The 18,350-nt window shown below is 32.5% G+C and overlaps 2 protein-coding genes across 3 annotated transcripts; one reads left to right on the forward strand and one right to left on the reverse strand.

Annotated features, from left to right (window-relative positions):
* Nucleotides 1-4,275: 4,275 nt before the first annotated feature.
* Nucleotides 4,276-10,642, reverse strand: LOC111483033 (cyclin-D3-3-like). Of its 2 annotated transcripts, none has more exons than XM_023129122.1 (8): nt 9,708-10,642; nt 8,320-8,427; nt 8,081-8,189; nt 7,922-7,978; nt 5,619-6,201; nt 5,314-5,515; nt 5,046-5,176; nt 4,276-4,952 (listed from the first exon to the last, which is right to left on the reverse strand). In XM_023129122.1, the coding sequence occupies exons 5-8, from the start codon at nt 6,111-6,113 to the stop codon at nt 4,647-4,649; spliced, it is 1,134 nt and encodes a 377-aa protein (XP_022984890.1). In that variant the 5' UTR covers nt 6,114-6,201; nt 7,922-7,978; nt 8,081-8,189; nt 8,320-8,427; nt 9,708-10,642; the 3' UTR covers nt 4,276-4,646. The 2 variants fall into 2 exon arrangements, with proteins under 2 accessions (XP_022984890.1, XP_022984889.1); XM_023129121.1 differs by having other exon boundaries at nt 8,320-8,432.
* Nucleotides 10,643-15,067: 4,425 nt separating this feature from the next.
* On the forward strand, nt 15,068-17,523 carry LOC111483032 (uncharacterized protein At4g06744-like). Its single transcript, XM_023129120.1, has 3 exons — nt 15,068-15,662; nt 16,331-16,836; nt 17,232-17,523. The coding sequence occupies exons 1-3, from the start codon at nt 15,092-15,094 to the stop codon at nt 17,496-17,498; spliced, it is 1,344 nt and encodes a 447-aa protein (XP_022984888.1). The 5' UTR covers nt 15,068-15,091; the 3' UTR covers nt 17,499-17,523.
* The last annotated feature ends 827 nt before the right edge of the window (nt 17,524-18,350 follow it).

Below are 18,350 nucleotides of genomic sequence, written 5' to 3' on the forward strand. Positions count from 1 at the left end.
CATAAGAAAAATCGAAATTTGTCTATACGAGGAGACCGTAAAGAAAATGTAAAGAAACTAGCACTAACACATGAGATGGGCTTGGGTGGAACAAAGTCTCGGACCAACTAGGCCCCTAAGAGCTGGAAGACATGCCCATAAGTTCAACCCTAGTAAACTCAAGTCGATTGGTCGGTTAAGTTGGGATCAACTCGGGAACCCTAGATCAACCTCATAGAAATAGAAAGAGAAGACTACCTAATTCTTATTCTTGCTATACTAATACAAATCTTGATCTAACTTAGATCTATATATTGTTACTTTACAAGTATTTTTCTTCCGTTATTATTTACTGGGATCAAATTCGTGTATCAATATTTGGCAACAACAATTCATGTAAAATTTTGAAATAATTCATATATTTAACAATACAAAACTGTCAGTCACATTGTAGCAGTCTCTTCATATAAATTTTAGACGCACGTTTCTATCATTTCCCGCTATCGAGAAGACAAAACAATTCCATTTCCTTTCGTTCCCACTTTACTTGGAAGGTAAGGATGTTTATTAACCCTATGAATGTTTATAATTACCATCAAACATCAGCTAATACTTGGCTACCATCCATGTATAAATATGGTTTGCAGATGGGCCTAAACAAAGGGTAGATTTCATTTTTGGGTCTATTGGACCATTACCTAATTCAAACGGATTTCAAATCGATATCGGTGTCTCAAACGTCCTTTCAAAGACCCAATTGTTCCATTAGTCCAATGACATCGAAATTTAAATATCTCGACCAACAAACGAGTCTTTTGTTAGAAACCATAAACTTCCACAATAGTATGATATTATTCACTTTGAGAATAAATTTTCATAACTTTGGACCCAGTGTTTCAAAGTACACTACAGAGTCTCCCCTGAGACTTCGTTCTCTTAAGGGTCATTGAACAACAAATTACATCATTTGAGATTTGAGAATTCTATTAACATGACAAATTTAAGGACATGACTGTAATATCACGTTAGAAACTAAGACCATCACAATAGTAAGATGTCATCCACTTTGAGCATAAGTTCTCATGACGTTACTTATAGTTTTTTCAAAATGCCCATCTTAATAGGGATAGTGTTTCTTACTTATAAACCCGTGATCTTGAAGACTACTGCTCGCAATAATATTCAAAACGAAAGATAAGGGAGATGGGACTTTTGTGGTTGAAATTGAAAAGGAGTTGACCTTAAATTTGAAGGGTGGGTTCAATGTAGGCTGTTAAAAGATACCCAAAATCTTTGTCTGAGAGGGCAGACATGGCCATGGCTGCACAATTTCACCCCTATTTTTCACAAATTTAGGCCATACCCTTTTCAAATTAAATCTACAATAAAGAAATTGCAGTAATTCCCTTTTTTTTTTACCATTTTATTTTTACTTTAGGGTAAATTCCAACCTGTCTATGCCAAAAGGACCACCAAAATTTGCACTGTTTTTTACCCTTCATTATGTGTAGTGAGTTAATGCTCTTTGTCCATTTCCCATTTAACATATTGGATGTGGGACACCATTTCTAGGTCACCCCATTTATTCATTTTCATTTTTTTAAAATAATTTTCCCTCCATTTTTTTAACATCGTCTACCGGTTTGATTTAAACATATCATCGATCAATACGTCGAACGGTTAAAATTGAATTGTCACGTATGTATTTGAAATGTATTGATTCTAACCGCATAAATTTTATTAAAAAGAAAAGAATCAGCGTCGCATTCATACGTACACACGAACATGAATATCATTAAAATCAAAAGAGATGGGTTTCGAAGATGAGATAAACTTTAAGTTAGACAAAATTACTTTTGGTTCATTTATTATGTTTTGTTCTTTTCAATCCGTTGTGGTAAATTCATGAGTTACTAATTCAAAAAAAAAAAATAATAATAAAATAATAATGCCTCGTGTTCGAGATTCTTTTTAGAAAGTATGTGAGTAAAGACAAAACATGCTAGAAGGAACCAGGTTGGTTCGATCATATGTAAAAGATCCAAGTCCACCATTAATAGATATTGTCTGGTTTGACCCGTTACGTATCGACGTCAGTCTCACGATTTGAAAACGCATATATTAGGGAAAAATTTTCATACCCTTATAAAGAATGTTTCATTCTTCTCTCTAGTCGATATGGATCTCACATCATACCACTAGAGATGCATGAAAATGTCGAAGTCATCAGATGATGAATTTAGATTCCGAGTCCTAGACATGAAGTGCTATACAAACGGTTATCTATTGACGTATTAGAGAATAAGGTCTCGTATTCAAATCTCGGTAACGTTATTTTCATATTGATATAAATAAATTCACGATAACCCATCGGAAAAAAAACATATATAATTGAAAGGGACAAANCCAAAAAAAAAAAAAAAAAAAAAAAAAAAAAAAAAAAAAAAAAAAAAAAAAAAATGATCCTACAAGACATTGGATCCCCCATTGCAAAACAGGATAGAGACACAAAATGTTTTTTTTTTATATAATAATCATTAAATTGAGTCATGCATAGGGAGTGAAATTCCCATACAAAAAAGGGACCATTTGGAATACTTTTTTATTTTTTATTATTATTTTTTTTTTTTGTATTCTCCATTCTTCATATTTATTAAATTAAATATTCTTCTCCTTCTTCTTCTCAAATTATTGATCATTAATAAAGGATGTGGGAATATTTTATTTCTAAATTATTTAAATTATTAATTTTAATATTGGTAGTAATTTGTAGATATTTAAATTCTCGTATTTCTGTCATCAATTTGAATTATGGTTAAAAATCGTATAGCAACGTATAATAAGATTATGTTAATTTAATATTGATTTGAAGTAGTTTAATTATCGCTTATAAATCACTCCTTTAAATTTGGAGGATGATAATCATATTTATTTTTTTATTTTATTTTATTTTAGCATTAAAAACTTTACAGCTGTTTGCCAAGAAAAGCCCTAAAACGTGTATTTATGAATAAAGAAAATGTAAAAAAAGATGCTGCAAATTGCAATGCAAGAGGGTATTTGTGTCCAAAATTGAAATCCATTTTCGTTTTAAGTAAAAACTAAGTGTTAATCGACATTGAATAAGGTCTGACGTTCAAATCTTCATATTCTATTTGTGGTACAAACGAGTAAAAAAAATGAGAAAATAAATAGAAATTTTTAATCAATTTGAGCATAGTTGAACCGATAATATTCAATTTTCTAATTATTGAAATAGTTAAAAAAAAATATAAAGTAAAGGACCCAATTCTTTTTAATTGATTTATCAAATTTATCTAATTAGTTCATCCGTGTTAGGATTGAATCCTTCTCATTTTATAAGAATCGACGTAAATTCGAGCACTAATATCTTATTAAAAAATTCATCAAATGATATCAACTATTTGACGTTGATATCATGAGCACAAATCCAATATTTAAAGCTAATCGAGATAGAGAAGAAAAGATGTTAAAAGGAAAGAAAAGAGAAAGAAAGAGGAAAAAAAGGAGAAGATAATCACAAGTAAAGAATCTTCTACGATTGATTTTTTCTAATAACGATGAACGAAATCCCGTTTCATCTTCGTGACGAATAGTAAAAAGTCTAGTTCATGTTTGGGACGCTGATTCTTTAAAAGTGTTTTTATCAAACAGGTCGACATGTGAAAAAAATGTAAATCGTAAGAAAAAGTGTGTTCGATCACGTGATAACACAACATTAACGGATCATAATCGAGTATTAATCATAGTTAAAATTTAGATACCCTCAAAGTCACAAGGGATTTCACATACAGCCAAAAACTAAAAAGCATAGGAGAAATCCAAGAGAATTACCATGGCACAGCTCATTCACTTTTTTCAATGTCTAGTCAAAAAGCAGCATTTCCCACAAAATAAATTTGGATTCAAATTTACCCTCCAAAAGAAACCACTCCATCCAGATTTGATCGAAAGGTTCAGAGTCACTGTCGTTATGAAAAGAAAATACAAACACTTAAAGAAAAGTCGATTACATCTGCATTGGTATGAGACCTTTTCAGGAAGCACAAAGCAAAGCCACGATAGCTTATGTTTAAAGTTGACAATATCATACTAGTATGAAGAATCGTGATTCCTAACCCAATCCATTCAAACCAACTCACAATTTTCCAAAAGACAGGATAAGCCCGTTTAAGGTATACCCATTTGCCTGATTCAACCACTGCATTGAAGCTAATAGGCAATGAAACATGATGATATTCAAAAAATTATTAACAGATAAGAAGTCAACACTAATGAACAAGAAATGCTGTGCTTTTATTTGATAATAATATATGAGTTTTGTCCAAAACAAGGAGAAAAGTCGTCATGACAGAAATGGTATACAGTTTTAGAGAAGAAGCCAGACTACTGCATACTTTTTTTGTCTTCTCCAATAACCCATTTTTTCTGATCACTTCTGATCTTGGGAAAATTCCCATGGAATCCCCTCCTTCAGTGCTCTTCATCCTTCTACCCATTCTGATGCCAAGGGCATTGTGGGTAATTGGATAACAATGGAAGAAAAGTTTCCCCAACTTGCAGCAACAAAAGTGAGAAATGGTGCAGCATTATAACAATGATCATTCCCAAGAACTTTGGAGGGGAAAGGAGGGGCATATTAAGAATCAAGAAGGGCTGCCAACGATGTCCAGAAATGGCCTGTTAAGAGAATGATACTTCATCTTTGGCTCTTCGGTTTTGCTCTTCTTGAAAGAAGGTTCAGGTGATGAACAGACTGATGCTGCTTTCAAAGCCCAAGAATCATCGGAGCTGTCTGAAGTGAAACCAGCATCGATTACACCACTTGGGCTATCAGGAGCTTGCTGTTCATGCTTGCGCTTGTGGGGGGTGTTGGGATGATAAATGCCATTGCCATTGCCATAGGCCTTAGAATGCTCCTTGACAAGATTGTAACAGCATTGCACTTTCTCCTGTTCAGGTGAAGTTTGAAAAGTTAAGATCAAATGATGGGTTTTGATTAAACCAAGCAGTGAACTTGAAATGAGATTTCTTCTTGAACAAACCTTGTCAATTTTGAGGACACCCAGAAGCTGATCTCGGCGCTCCAATGACATATGGGGCTCAATCTGATCTATCACTCCCATCATTGTTGCAGTTGCCGAGATAGATGGAAGATAACCAACAAATCTGGAATCTAAAGAAAATCCAAGAGAAGTTTCAAGTCATGACACGAGAATTCAAGAAAAGAGACCAAATTTTATCATTTTCCGCTTCATTTGTACGTGTAATGCACAAAGTCTTATCTGTATTAAAGTGATTGTAAGTTCTAACCTGAGAGCAGAGAGATGAGAAGATGCTCAGAACGCCTGAAGAACTCTAAGTGAAGATTGGACTTTAACCCAAGCCTCCTTACAATGTGATCAAGAAAAGAATATGGAGTCACCAAATGCATCCTCCATTGAAGAGTTGAGAGCACTAGAAGCTCCATTCTCTGAATGGTTTTGGCCTCAAACACATATTTAGCATCCTCTACCTGAAACATTAAAACAAACACGTTATCTGCAAGAACAAAGTTTAATAATCCAAACCATTAGAACACGGTTTCAAATGGAGGGTATTGCATATTCTGAACATACTTGAAGGTCCAGCAGAAGTGGAACTTCAATCTCCTCCACTTTACTCGCCAAGGAGAGGCAAGTGACAGCCACAAGCTGGCTCATCCACGGCTTGTCACTCTTAAAATGGAGGCTCAAGAGGAACCTGTCGAAATAAGCAATGGCCAAAATGGTAGTGAGAATTGAGAACCCATAATGGGATTGGACTTTGAGCATCCACTCTACAGCTGAAGAACGAGCAGCAGAGACAGAAGGATCTTTCAACAGAACTTCAAGCTCGAGATTGCTCTGTTTCAGCTGCTCTGTTTCCTTAGACAACATGGAGAGAAGCCGTTCATCTTCCCCAGATAGATCCTCCTCCAAAAATCCCAAAGAAAAAAGATGGGTCTGATGGGTATGTTCTACCTCAGCTTTATCTTCCTCCTCCCCCCATTTCTCCTCACAGAACAAAGAATCTAGCGGAAACAAATGGGTTTGGCCTTCATCATCAGCTTGTTCATACCGATGTATTGCCATCGAATGAAAGCTTCGATTAGATAACTCAATAAAGGAAGAAGAAACAGCAGCAGCTCAAATGGCCGTCCATGTCCGTCGGAAGTCGGAACTGTGCAGAAGAATGAAGGAGCAGAGGAAAAAGCTTAAGAGAGAGAGAGAGAGGAACGATGGGTTGGTCTGGTTCTGGTGGAGAGTCTCTTTATGTTTTATATGCATTGGGGTTTGGAAATCTTTGTGCTTTCGGTGTGTCCCGTTGGCGGGCAGAAACGCAACGGCACACACATCAAGCCGGACCCCATGAAAACAACCTCATAAGAAATCTAAATAAATGGCAATGCCCAATTCACTGCGTTGTAAGAGAGAGAAAGAGAAAGAGAAAGACTGTCTTCTAGGGTTTTACTTTCAAATTTAAAAACCCCTCCTTTACTTTTCCCTTTTTCTTTTCCCTCTCTCTTCATTTGGGTTTTATTATGAATACACTCCATTTTTCTTTCTTAAAGTTTTATATACTATGTGCAATCTAAATTTAAAATCTAAAAAAAAAAATCCCCTACTCCCCCAACTCTGACTCTAAGTGTGGTTATACAACAAATGAGAATTTGAACATTTGATTTATACAAAATCGCTAAGATATACTCGTAAGCAAATAGTTTGACCTTTAGAAAGATTAGTAAACTAGGTTAATTTATTGATTTATACTCGAATCAATGAATAAGTTAGATTATATTATATAGATCCAAGAAAATAAACGAATTTTGCAAATTACTCAAAACTTTTCTATAATTTTATTTTTCTTCGGTTAAATCTAAACTATATCGTGCATGAAACCAAGAGCTACTATTATTACCATCAAGAAAAAATAATTTAGTGGGAATTTAAATAGATCCTTCTAAAGCTTAATTTAGTATATATTAATATATATATATATATATAACCTATCAAAGTCTTCGAAAAAAAATACTAGTAGAGATACTTTAATTATTAATCTCGAAATTGGCCTTTGAACTTTTATTTTATATTTTTATAGACTTGGGCTTTGTTTAAAAAAATAATAATAAAGAAATAAATATATATAATCCCAATGGTATAGGGGTATAAACGTCAAAAAGGAAGAAATATTAAAAGTAAAAAAATAAAGGGACCCCGAGGCAGTGATTGAAAAAACCAAAAAAGGACAAAGAAGGTGCAGACAGGACAATGCTTTACTTTGACCCAAAAAAGTTGTTAAACCAAACATGACTTACAATTTAGGGGCGCTGTCTGTCCCTATTAAATACTTGGAAACACCCCCTCCCCTCTCAAAGGCCTCAATTTTATACATTGTCCTTGTCTTTTGGGTTCCATTGCCCTAATTTTAATAATTATGTCTCTTTCCTTATTATATATATACCTTTCTTAACTTTTTTAATCCCAAATTCACTCTACAAGATGCATAGCTTCATAAAGATTTTGAGGCTATAATCATCAAGTCCCCAATACTAAGTAGGATGAGATTCAGTTCAGACTTGTACTTTCTCTACTCGCTAGATAGGTTCTAATACATACTCTATTTCACAATATCCAATAATGGTGGAATCTATATATATAATTCTACAGGCTTTAAATTTGGAGAAAACTAGTTTTCCAAACCACAGAACAAAGCACCTCATCAGCAAGCAATTGACAATTCTGTTATATTGTTCTACTTGTAATCTTGTAATCTAACTATTCTCATCTTAATTTTCTCGCAATCATTTACTAGAGATATCTTTTTTGAACAAATGTAAAAGCCCTACTCTTTGGCATTATCAAAATCTTGACAAAATGAAGTGCAAAGCTTTCAAAGTTACCTCAACCCACCATGCTTTTGTGTTTAAAATGCGATTGTGTTTGATTTTCCACATTTCCTGTTGAATGGTGAGACTTTATGTGAATGGATTGGATTAGCCATTGATGGTCTATTAGTTGTCATCCAAATAAGAAAAGGGGGAAAAAAAAAACTTTTGTACCTTTTGAAATCATGGCTCACATGGCGCCTTGACCATCATGAGTAGATGAAACTCACAGGTTGAGCTTGACTTCTTTTGACTCCCCTAATTTAAACAAACTTCAACCACTCTGTTGAAGAGCGGGAGGAGAAAAGATGGAGCAGAAGGGGAAGCATGTAAGCAATGACTAGCCTTCATTTAGCAGATGATTTCAACTGCCAAACATCAATAAAACAAGATGATGGAATGAGACAACTTACTGACTATCCTGGCATATAGCTGCTCATCATTGCCTTCAAAGAGGGGGGAAAAACTTGATTTCGGCCATCACACCATCTTCGAACTTGCTGTCAAAAGTTACTACTAACCTGCGCTAAAAGTTGTTATAAAACGATATCTTAGCTTTGATGAACATTAGTGCGTGGGGAAAATCAATCCACTTGGGTACTCAATTCCAATAAACAGCAGTTTGCAGTTTACAGATGTGTTGAAGTATTAAAAACTAGTAACTCTGTCAACAAGTCTGGAATGAATTTTAATGAATCGATTACATTGATAAAATAACTTCCAGCTTAACTAGCTATGTCCTCTACCCCCTCCCTTTTTTGCTTCACCTTATGCTCTTGCCATGTAATAGTACTCAAATAATTTAACACATCACCCACATGGTTTCAATGGAAAACTCGCACTATGTAAAATTATTAAACATTGATCACCGATTTTAAAGGAACCTGAGGATGGGATAACTGGTAAGTCACATAAACAATGTGGTCAAATCAACAAGCAGAAGACCCCAGCTCAGAAATGATATAAACAAACTCACCAACTATGATCAGTCATCTAGGACAGAAACTCACGGTGAAGTCCTTGAATTCATATGATATAAATCAGTAAGAAAAAAATTAAGTTAACTAATGGTGCAGTTGTCCAACTTTACACCATTGTAGAGTTTTAAGCTATATGCATCCATTAGCACCTGCAAATTAGGATGAAGCAACATGCAAATGAAGGGCAATAAATCACAATATGCAACATAATGCGAATTTTTCGGCTACATATACTTTTTCCTTTCTACAAGACAAGATAACAAACAACCTATGCAACCATACTGAGTATACCTCAATTAGTTAATAAAGGTTCATAAACTAAACATACTATTTAATCATTCAAAGTTTGAGGGGAAAGGAAGAGACTGACTTTTTACCAACGGTCATTTTCGGCTTGGAGGACCCCCCCTTCCCCCCACCTTTTTGTTTTAGTTAGCTCTTTTTCCTTTTTCTTTTCCAACCCCAAGGTGGAGGGAAATGGTTATCAGCTTTTCTTAATGAATGGAGATTGTTCAATTTAAAATTCTCTATAATGTTTTTCGATCTCTCCCCTTAACATTATAAGTTCATGAAATGATGTCATGCTGATTAGATCTTTTAGTAAACCTAATGGAAGAAAAATAAAAGAAAACAAACGACCAGACCTTCATTCTAATAAAGAATAAATGACTAGGTTAATGAAAGATAATATGTATGATCATTTCCAATTAGTTAAACAAACTTTGAATGGTGAACTGAAGGTCTACACTAAACAATCATCAACAAATTAATGATAGCTTTCCATGAACATTCAAAAGGAAAATAGCAGATGAGTCGGTTACCTTTGATCCTCCCAGCCAATCCTGGAATTTTAACAAACATTGATGGAAACAGACCTCGGAGTACAAAATCCACCATGCAGTGTGTCCCCTTAAGAGGAATTCGAATTGGAAACTCACAGTTCATGGAAGATTGTTGTACAAAACAATGGAAGAAGAAACATGGCAGAAAATTTCCAAGCGTTACAACGTTCAGCTTTGTGGTAAACAAAAATCCTCAAAAGGATTGAGTTCCAATTTGCAAGAACTACTTACAATTTGCCATGGCATCTAAGACTATGGAAGAATGAGAAAACAACTGCATCAGATTGAACTGTGGCTAGTTCATGTAAATTTTTCGTGATCAGGGAAAAAAACAAAGCAGGCTGCGATATACTTCTCAAGTAAGCACAAAAAACAGATTTACAAGCTCAAACCAGCAGCTAAACTGTCAACGGTAACTGCAATCGAGAAGAAAGGAGAAAGATACTGAAAATCATCAGCTGAACGGTTGCGAATTGGATTTTTTTCAACTAAAGAAGTACAGAGATATCTCTTCGCAACCTGCATTACTTCTTTACACGATGAATCAAATGCAGGAAGCGAATTGAATCGAACTTCAATAAGCTATATTTCAGAAAGAACAATAACCAAATCATATGAACTTTCCGGCTAAGAAACGCTCCGCGAACAGTACATTGCACTAAACAGAACTAGCAATGGATTTCTGGTCGTTCTACGAGAAGAAACAGAAATTCAACTAGCCTAATCGAAATCTCCAAGAGAAGGAAATTACAGTACCACAACAACCTAACTGATCGGGACAATCGGGTTCCACCTGACCGGCTGGGCGGCGCCGTCGGCCGGCGGTTCCGAAGGGCGGTTTTTACCGCCACTTCATTTGATAAACGCATTCACATCAGCGCCAATGGCACCGGCAGCTTCAACTTGGATTATTACATAACTTTTAGGTCTCACTTCTCAAATTTTAAAAAACTAAGACAAGGGTAAGCCATTAAAACTTAGAATTGAATAGTCTCATGTTCGCTAATTAAGGAAAAGATCATGAGTTTATAACTAAAGAACACTATCGCTATTAATGTGATGTCTTTTGTGAAACCAAAAGCAAAGTCGAGTTTATGTTCAAAGTGGACCATATCATACCATTATGTAGGTTTGTGATTCCCAACATTTGGTATTAAAGTCATGTCCTTGACTTAGTCATATCAATAGAATCCTCAAATGTCGAACAAAGAAGTTGTGAACCTCAAAAGTGTAGTAAAAAAGTGACTCGAGTGTCGAACAAAGGGCTCCAGAGAAAGGAGTCGAGCCCCAATCAAGGGACTAATTAAAAGTAAGATCATGAATAGTCATGAGAACTTATGCTCAAAGTAGACAATATTATATCATTGTGGAGGTTCGTGATTCCCAACATTTTCACCAATTACTTTATTGTTATTTGATAAAATTGGAATTTTAGAGATAAAAATTAACTTTTAAGAACTTTGTCGTAGGTCTTCGGTGTCGAGGTGGTAAGGCAAACAATGTAGTAGCTAACTTTGGGAGACAGGAGACCGTCATCTCAAGGCATAGCATGACTTACCAACATGATCGGCAAATGGATGCCTTTTGCTATATCTGACGACCCCGCTACTAGGAAATTGGAAGGTCAAAAACCGTCCTCTACAGTTACTAATGTGAAATGGTGCTAAAGCAAGACCCATGACTACGAAAAATGACTGGGCCTAAGAAACTCGTATATGTTTAGTATTTTGTGCCATTACTCTTTGGTGCTAAATTTAATATTTTAATATTTTAAGTTATTTCGGTTGTTCGAGCCCTATTGTTAGTTTCGAATGTGAATGAGAAGCAAGACCAAGCTTCGAGATAAATTTTTATATTTTATTTTTCTTATTTTTATTAAGTTGAAGGGGTTAAAAAAATTAGTTTATAATTATTTATAAAAGGTGGTTGGGAAAATTTTGAGAACAAATATTTGGCTTATAAGTTTAATATTGGTTAGGTGAAAATATAATATCATTTTAAAAAATAATTAAAAAAATCATGGTAGGTTTGAAATTTAATAAACCCTTTATTTAACAAACTTTTAAATTCATTTTCTATACACTTGTAATTTTCTAACGTTTTTTTTATTATTATTAAATGAAATTGTTGATCGTTTCAAATTATTACGTTTTATTCCCACCTTTTTATAGTCTAATTATATATATATATATAAAAGACTTAAACTTTCTTATCTTATAAATTAAAATATTAAAAAGTTATTTTATAATAAATCTAATAATATTTAGGAAAGGTTGAAAATTTAATAAATTTATTTTTTTTAGTAAATATAATATATATATATATATATATATATATATATATATATAAATAGATATAGATATATGAATTTTATGTTTTAATTTTAATAATATAAAGCAAGAGACTCCATCTCTATCCCCATTTAATTAACGAGGAGAAATCTCCTCGTACCCTCTTCTCTATTTTCGATTTAAACTAGAATTCTCTATTTGAGACTCGTCTCTATGGATTAAATGGACATTTATGTTAATGTAATGACCCGTTTAAATGTAAAAGATTAATGTATATATTAGCGAGAAATGTTAAAATCATTAACTAAATTTTTATCGATTAGAAATAATTTTTATAAATTTAGTATAATTTTATTTAACTAAATTTAAATAAAATGAATTAAAATAGTTATAAATCACAATAAAAGTTTAGAGCTTAAATTAAATATAATCATTAACTTAATTTATAAATATAAAATTGATTTTTCTTGCTCAAATGGAAAGAGATGGGACAAATATCTTTATAATATAAAGTACGTCGTAATATAATTTAATAAAATCTCTATAGCCCTAACAAATTTGAGCGTGACATGATTCAATAAATTATTGGTTTATTCTTAATTAATTCCGAGTGGATTTGTGCATCTTTTTAAATAATTAATTTATTTATTTTTCAATATATATAAAAAAAATATTAAATTTCCCATCATATTTTTAACTAAAGTTATTTTTATAATTTTTTTATTAAAGTCAATTATTGAATTACCTAATAAAATGTCGAATTTATGATTTGACAACATCAAGTCAATAAAAATTTATTATTTTTAAATCAAAATTTTACTTTCATGATTAATACTAATTTGTTTTCCATCAATATGTTATAAAAATAAAAATAAAAAATTGACTTTTTTTTTTTGTTCTTTATTTGATTTAAAACGAGATTAGTTCATAATCAGATGAAGTTAATTTAATGGTCTTAAAAGAGTGTGATCATCAAATAATAATTTTTAAATCAGGGGTGTACTGAATCATTTTAAATATAAAAGGATTAAAAAAAATGAAATACAATATTGAGTATTTAAAAATAAATAAATAGGCAAGTACTTTATTTATTTATTTATTTTTATTTAGTTGTGACTTAAAATAAAAAAAATCAATAAACACTTTAAATTTCTATTAATTATCACATGATTTTTAAAATATGCATATTCTATAAATTCCAAATAGTTGACTAAGTCGTCCTTTTAAAATTAAAAAATTTCCCTAAAAATTGTAAAATATTGGTCTTTATTATTTTATATATATATATATATAATTGGCTGAATTTTGTTTTCTCTACCGAACACAATAATTGGTAACAGCAAATAAATGGCTTATATATATATATATTAGAATAAATTACAGATAATTAGGGATTAAAAATGTGTCCTTTCAATTTATAGAATTTTTTTAATATATGCTACAAAGAAAACAAATATTATCTGGTCGACGTGGCTAGAAAATGTTTAAAAATTAAAATAATTAAATCCCAAAAATTATAATAATTTAAAGGTTAAATTATAAAATTAATCAAAATTAAAAATAAAAAATTACAATTTTTTATTTTCTTCAAGGATTTATTAGAACAAAATTAAAAGTAAAAAAGTACTTTAACTTAATATTAATAGCTAGTAAGTATTAACTGTACTTATTTATTTAAATATTTTTTAAACCTAATTTTATTGAAAATATATACAAATGATTATTAAATATATATAGAGAAAAGTTCAATGATTTTAATATTATTATTAAAAATTGATTTAAATATATTAAATAACGGACGGCCATTTTTGTTAATAGATATAATAATAATATATATTTTTAAATTAATTATCTTCTAAAATAAATTACAAATATGATTTTTTTTATTTTTTTTTATTTAGTCCCACATATTTTAATATTTTTAAATTTGGTTCCTCGTCTAGTATATATTAAATTCGATTATAAATAAAAAAAAATATTTAATTTTTTCTATTCTAAAATTTCATTAATTTATTTAAGTATTATATTATGCAAAATTATTATGAGTCAATTTTAATATTGACGACATTAAATTAAAAAAATGTTCATCGAGTCTTAATTGAAAATGCTTTAAAAAAAGAAGGGTATATATATATATATATATATATGGCTTAACATGAAATAGTAGAACATGGTATTTCGTGGTATTTTATATATATTTTTTCTTCAAGATTTGACATTATAAGGGAATTAAATAGTTATAATAAATAATATATCGCAACTATGATTAGCTCAGGATGATTTTTGTCTGCTTTTGTTGGTTACGTATAGTTGTTACCTACACGGTTTTTAAAACACGTATTTTAGGGATAGGTTTTTACACCTCTATAAGGAATGTTGGGTGGCTCAACTTCTTGTTGGCACACTGCTTGGTACCTTGGTATCTGACTTTTATATCATTTGTAACAGCCCAAGTCCACTGATAGCAGATATTGTTCTCTTTGGACTTTCCCTTCTGGGTTTTCCTTCAAAGTGGTGTCGAGACTCACAAGCACATGTTTAATCGGGAGGTGTATTCTGAACTTGAAATAGCTCATTGAGAATCATGTCAACATTAATTATTTTTATAAATAAGTGATATTGAGACTTCAACCGAACAAGTTTCAAGTTTAAGAGGTTTAGAACTAAGATCATCTCTAAGATAATATCCAACTAGAGCTAAGTAACCAGGAAGTGTAGGACACCTTAGCTAGTAAGGTTGACACTAGAGCACGTGGGACATTTTTTTCATTTTTTTATTAATTTTACACATTTTTTATTTGCAATAAGGAAAGTTTCACATTTTCGCGAGGTAATTTTATAAATTATTTTTTAAAACTTGTAACGGTTGAAGAACTCAAATAATCGTCTATTTTATTTTAAGAGATAATTTGACGTTAGATTATGGATTAGAAGTTGGGTAGTGGTTAGGGTCGAGTTTAATTTAAAAGCTATTAAAATAAACCTAATTAAATTTTATTTTTCCTCATCTTCAACATGTAATTTCTCTATTTAACACCATTGTTCTTCATTCTCCTCTTAGACGCAGCAGCCATGGCTTCTCTCTCTTTGCTCTCAACCTTCTTCCTCCTCCTTCCTCTCACCTCCCTTCTACTTTCCCCTCCCTCTCCGGCGCAAGCTCGGCCGGCGGCTGGCGACGGTCAACTCAACTCCAGGAGTGCCCTGGAAATAATCATCGGTGGCGGCCCCGACCCGAACCCGGAAACTCCGGAAAACCCGCCGGTTCCTTGTCCGCCACCGCCACCGGAGTTCGAGAACGAGCGGCTGAAAAAGGCTTACTTTGTGATACAGAGACTGAAAAGGAAAATCACCGGCGGGAGGATGGACGTGGTGAAGACATGGAAGGAGAAGGACGTGTGCCGTTATAAAGGATTCCGATGCGACCATTTACCGGACAGGATGAAAGAGAGGACGGTGTCGGCGGTGAGCTTTAACGGGTTCAAATTTAAAGGTCCGGAGCTGTTTCTTGAAGGATTTATGGATGAATTGGATGATATCGCTGTGTTTCATGTCAATTCCAATTTCTTCGTTGGCCCGATTCCCGACAAAATTAATCATCAACGATTCTTCTTTGAGATGGATCTTAGTAACAACAAACTTTCCGGTAAGTTCGTTTTGAAATTTTGTGTTAGGAATCACGACTCTACTTTACTATGAGCTTCCGTGAGGTCTATGAAGCCCTCGAACATCCTTCTTGAGTCCTCAAATAAAGTCTAGGAAGCCCTCGAACAAAGTACACCATTTGTTCAATACTTGAGTCATTTTTTTACTATACCTTCGAGACTCACAACTTTTTTGTGCCTCCCCCGAGTCCTCGAACAAAGTCTAGGTAGCCCTCGAACTGCCTCTCCTTAATCGAGGCTCGACTCCTTCTCTAGAGTCCTCGAACAAAGTATATCATTTGTTCGATACTTGAGTCATTTTTTTACTACACCTTTGAGGCTCATAACTTTTTTATGCCTCCCCGAGTCCTCGAACAAAGTCTATGGAGCCATCAAATAACCTTTTCTTAATCGAGGCTCGACTCATTATCTGGAGTCCTCGAACAAAGTGCACCATTTGTTCGACACTTGAGTTATTTTTTACTACACCTTTGATGCTCACAATGTCTTTGTTCGACATTTGAGAATTCTATCGACATGGCTAAGTTAGGATATAACTCTGATACTATGTTAGGAATCATAACTCTCTATAATGATATAGTATTGTCCTATAAGCTTCCAAAAATGCCTTATACCATGTATTCATTACTTAAAAATGTGAACTTGACAGGGGAATTTCCGACAAACGTGTTGGGAGCGACAGAGCTAACATTCCTCGATCTTCGTTACAATAACTACTGTGGACCAATTCCAGAGCAGATATTCAACATGGACATAATCAGCGCAATTTACATAAACAACAACCAATTTAGCTCAAATCTTCCGTACAATCTAGGGAGAACTCCAGCCAAATACCTGACATTCGCCAACAACCAGTTGTCGGGACCAATCCCGAGAAGCATCGGGGACGCGAAGAAGACGATGGAAGAAATTGTGTTCTTCAACAACCAATTGGAAGGGTGTTTGCCGTTCGAGATCGGTTACTTGGAAAACGCCGTGTTGTTCGACGCCGGGAAGAATCGCCTCACTGGACCCATACCGCTTTCCTTGGCTTGCATGGCCAAGATGGAGCATCTGTATTTGGCGGACAACCAATTGTACGGACCGGTGCCGGAGGAAATCTGCAAGTTACCTAAACTTGGTAACTTCACGTTGAAGAACAATTTCTTCACTCAGGTACGTCTCCTATCAAATTTTAATTTTAAAATATATTTTAATTTTTAATTTGGGTCTGAGAAATCTATAAATTTTTTAAAAAATGTTTAATAATTTTCAATTTTGTATTTAAAACACATTTTTTTAATTTTAAATAGCTTTTAATAGATTTTTTTTTTTTTTTGTTTAATTAAATTTTTGAAATTCTTAAAATTTTGAATCTAATAATTATTTAAAATTTAATTAAAATTTTAAATTTTTATTTTTATATTCAATAAATTAAAATTTTATATTTAATAGATACATATCCTTCAAATATTTCTAAAATTTTCACGTTAAATCGGTTAAATAAATTATAAATTTATTTTTTATAAAAAAATTAAAAAAGTGAATTTTTATTTTATTTATTTATTTAGGTGGGACCACACTGCAAGAAGCTAATAAAAAAGAAGATTTTAGACGTTTCGAACAACTGCATACCAGGACTAATAAAGCAAAGACCTGAAGCAGAATGTGTCGAGTTTGCATATAGGCCTAAATACTGCGGGGACGACAAGTCGTTCACGTACATTCCTTGCAAAAACAATCACTATTTTCATCCTCACGTCTCTAAACCTAATAATAACGTAAACTACGTGTCGCCAAAGAAAACGTACGCAGCTCTCACTCCCGAGCCCCAATAAATAAATAAATAAAAATAACAAAAACTTTATAATTGAATTTGATTAATAAAGTTTGTATTATATTTATGCCCATTTGATGCTTCTAAGACTAAGGATCCACATGATGTTATTATTATTATTATTTTTTGTTTTTGTTGACTTTATCGTTAATCTTATCGAATAAATTGGGGTGTTCTCTTATTTTTTTATTTTTTTTATTTAATTCTACGTCGCTCTTAAATAATATGAATTTCATCGATAGTAAATATGTAACGACCCAAAATTTTCTATTTAATTTAAGGTCGTTGTTGTATACATATCATAAACATTGAATGCATAAATACTTTATTTAAACGGTCATAAAATATAACATTCAGCTTAAAATACAGTCATGGACTTATGTATTTTGAAAACACCTTAAAAAAAACGACACAACAAAAGGTGAAATAAAATAAATATGATAACCTTATGCATGTGTCATAGTCTCGAGTTGCGATATCGTCGTCAGCCGTACATGAATGTCTTGTCTTAATCAGAAATAGAGATAGCACGTGATTTGAGTATTTTAAAAAATATCATCCCACTATTGAGATTAAATGCAATGACGAGACCTATCATATCAGTCTGTTTCTGGTACGACATTATTCTAACGAATATGAATTTAATGGACAGTAAATAAATAAATAAGAGTTTGTTGATGCTTCGTTTCCCATCCGAATCATTCTTAAATAATATTTTGTTCGTAATCTTATCAAAATGTCATAGGGTCGATTATGTCATCACTGCTCATGCTGATCTAATTCAACCAACATAAATATAAAAAAAAAAAAAAAAAAAAAAAAAAAAAAAAAAAAAAAAAAAAAAAAAAAAAAA

The sequence above is a fragment of the Cucurbita maxima genome, unplaced genomic scaffold (genome assembly GCF_002738345.1).
Source record: "Cucurbita maxima cultivar Rimu unplaced genomic scaffold, Cmax_1.0 Cma_Scf00008, whole genome shotgun sequence".
Taxonomy (NCBI): Eukaryota; Viridiplantae; Streptophyta; class Magnoliopsida; order Cucurbitales; family Cucurbitaceae; genus Cucurbita; species Cucurbita maxima.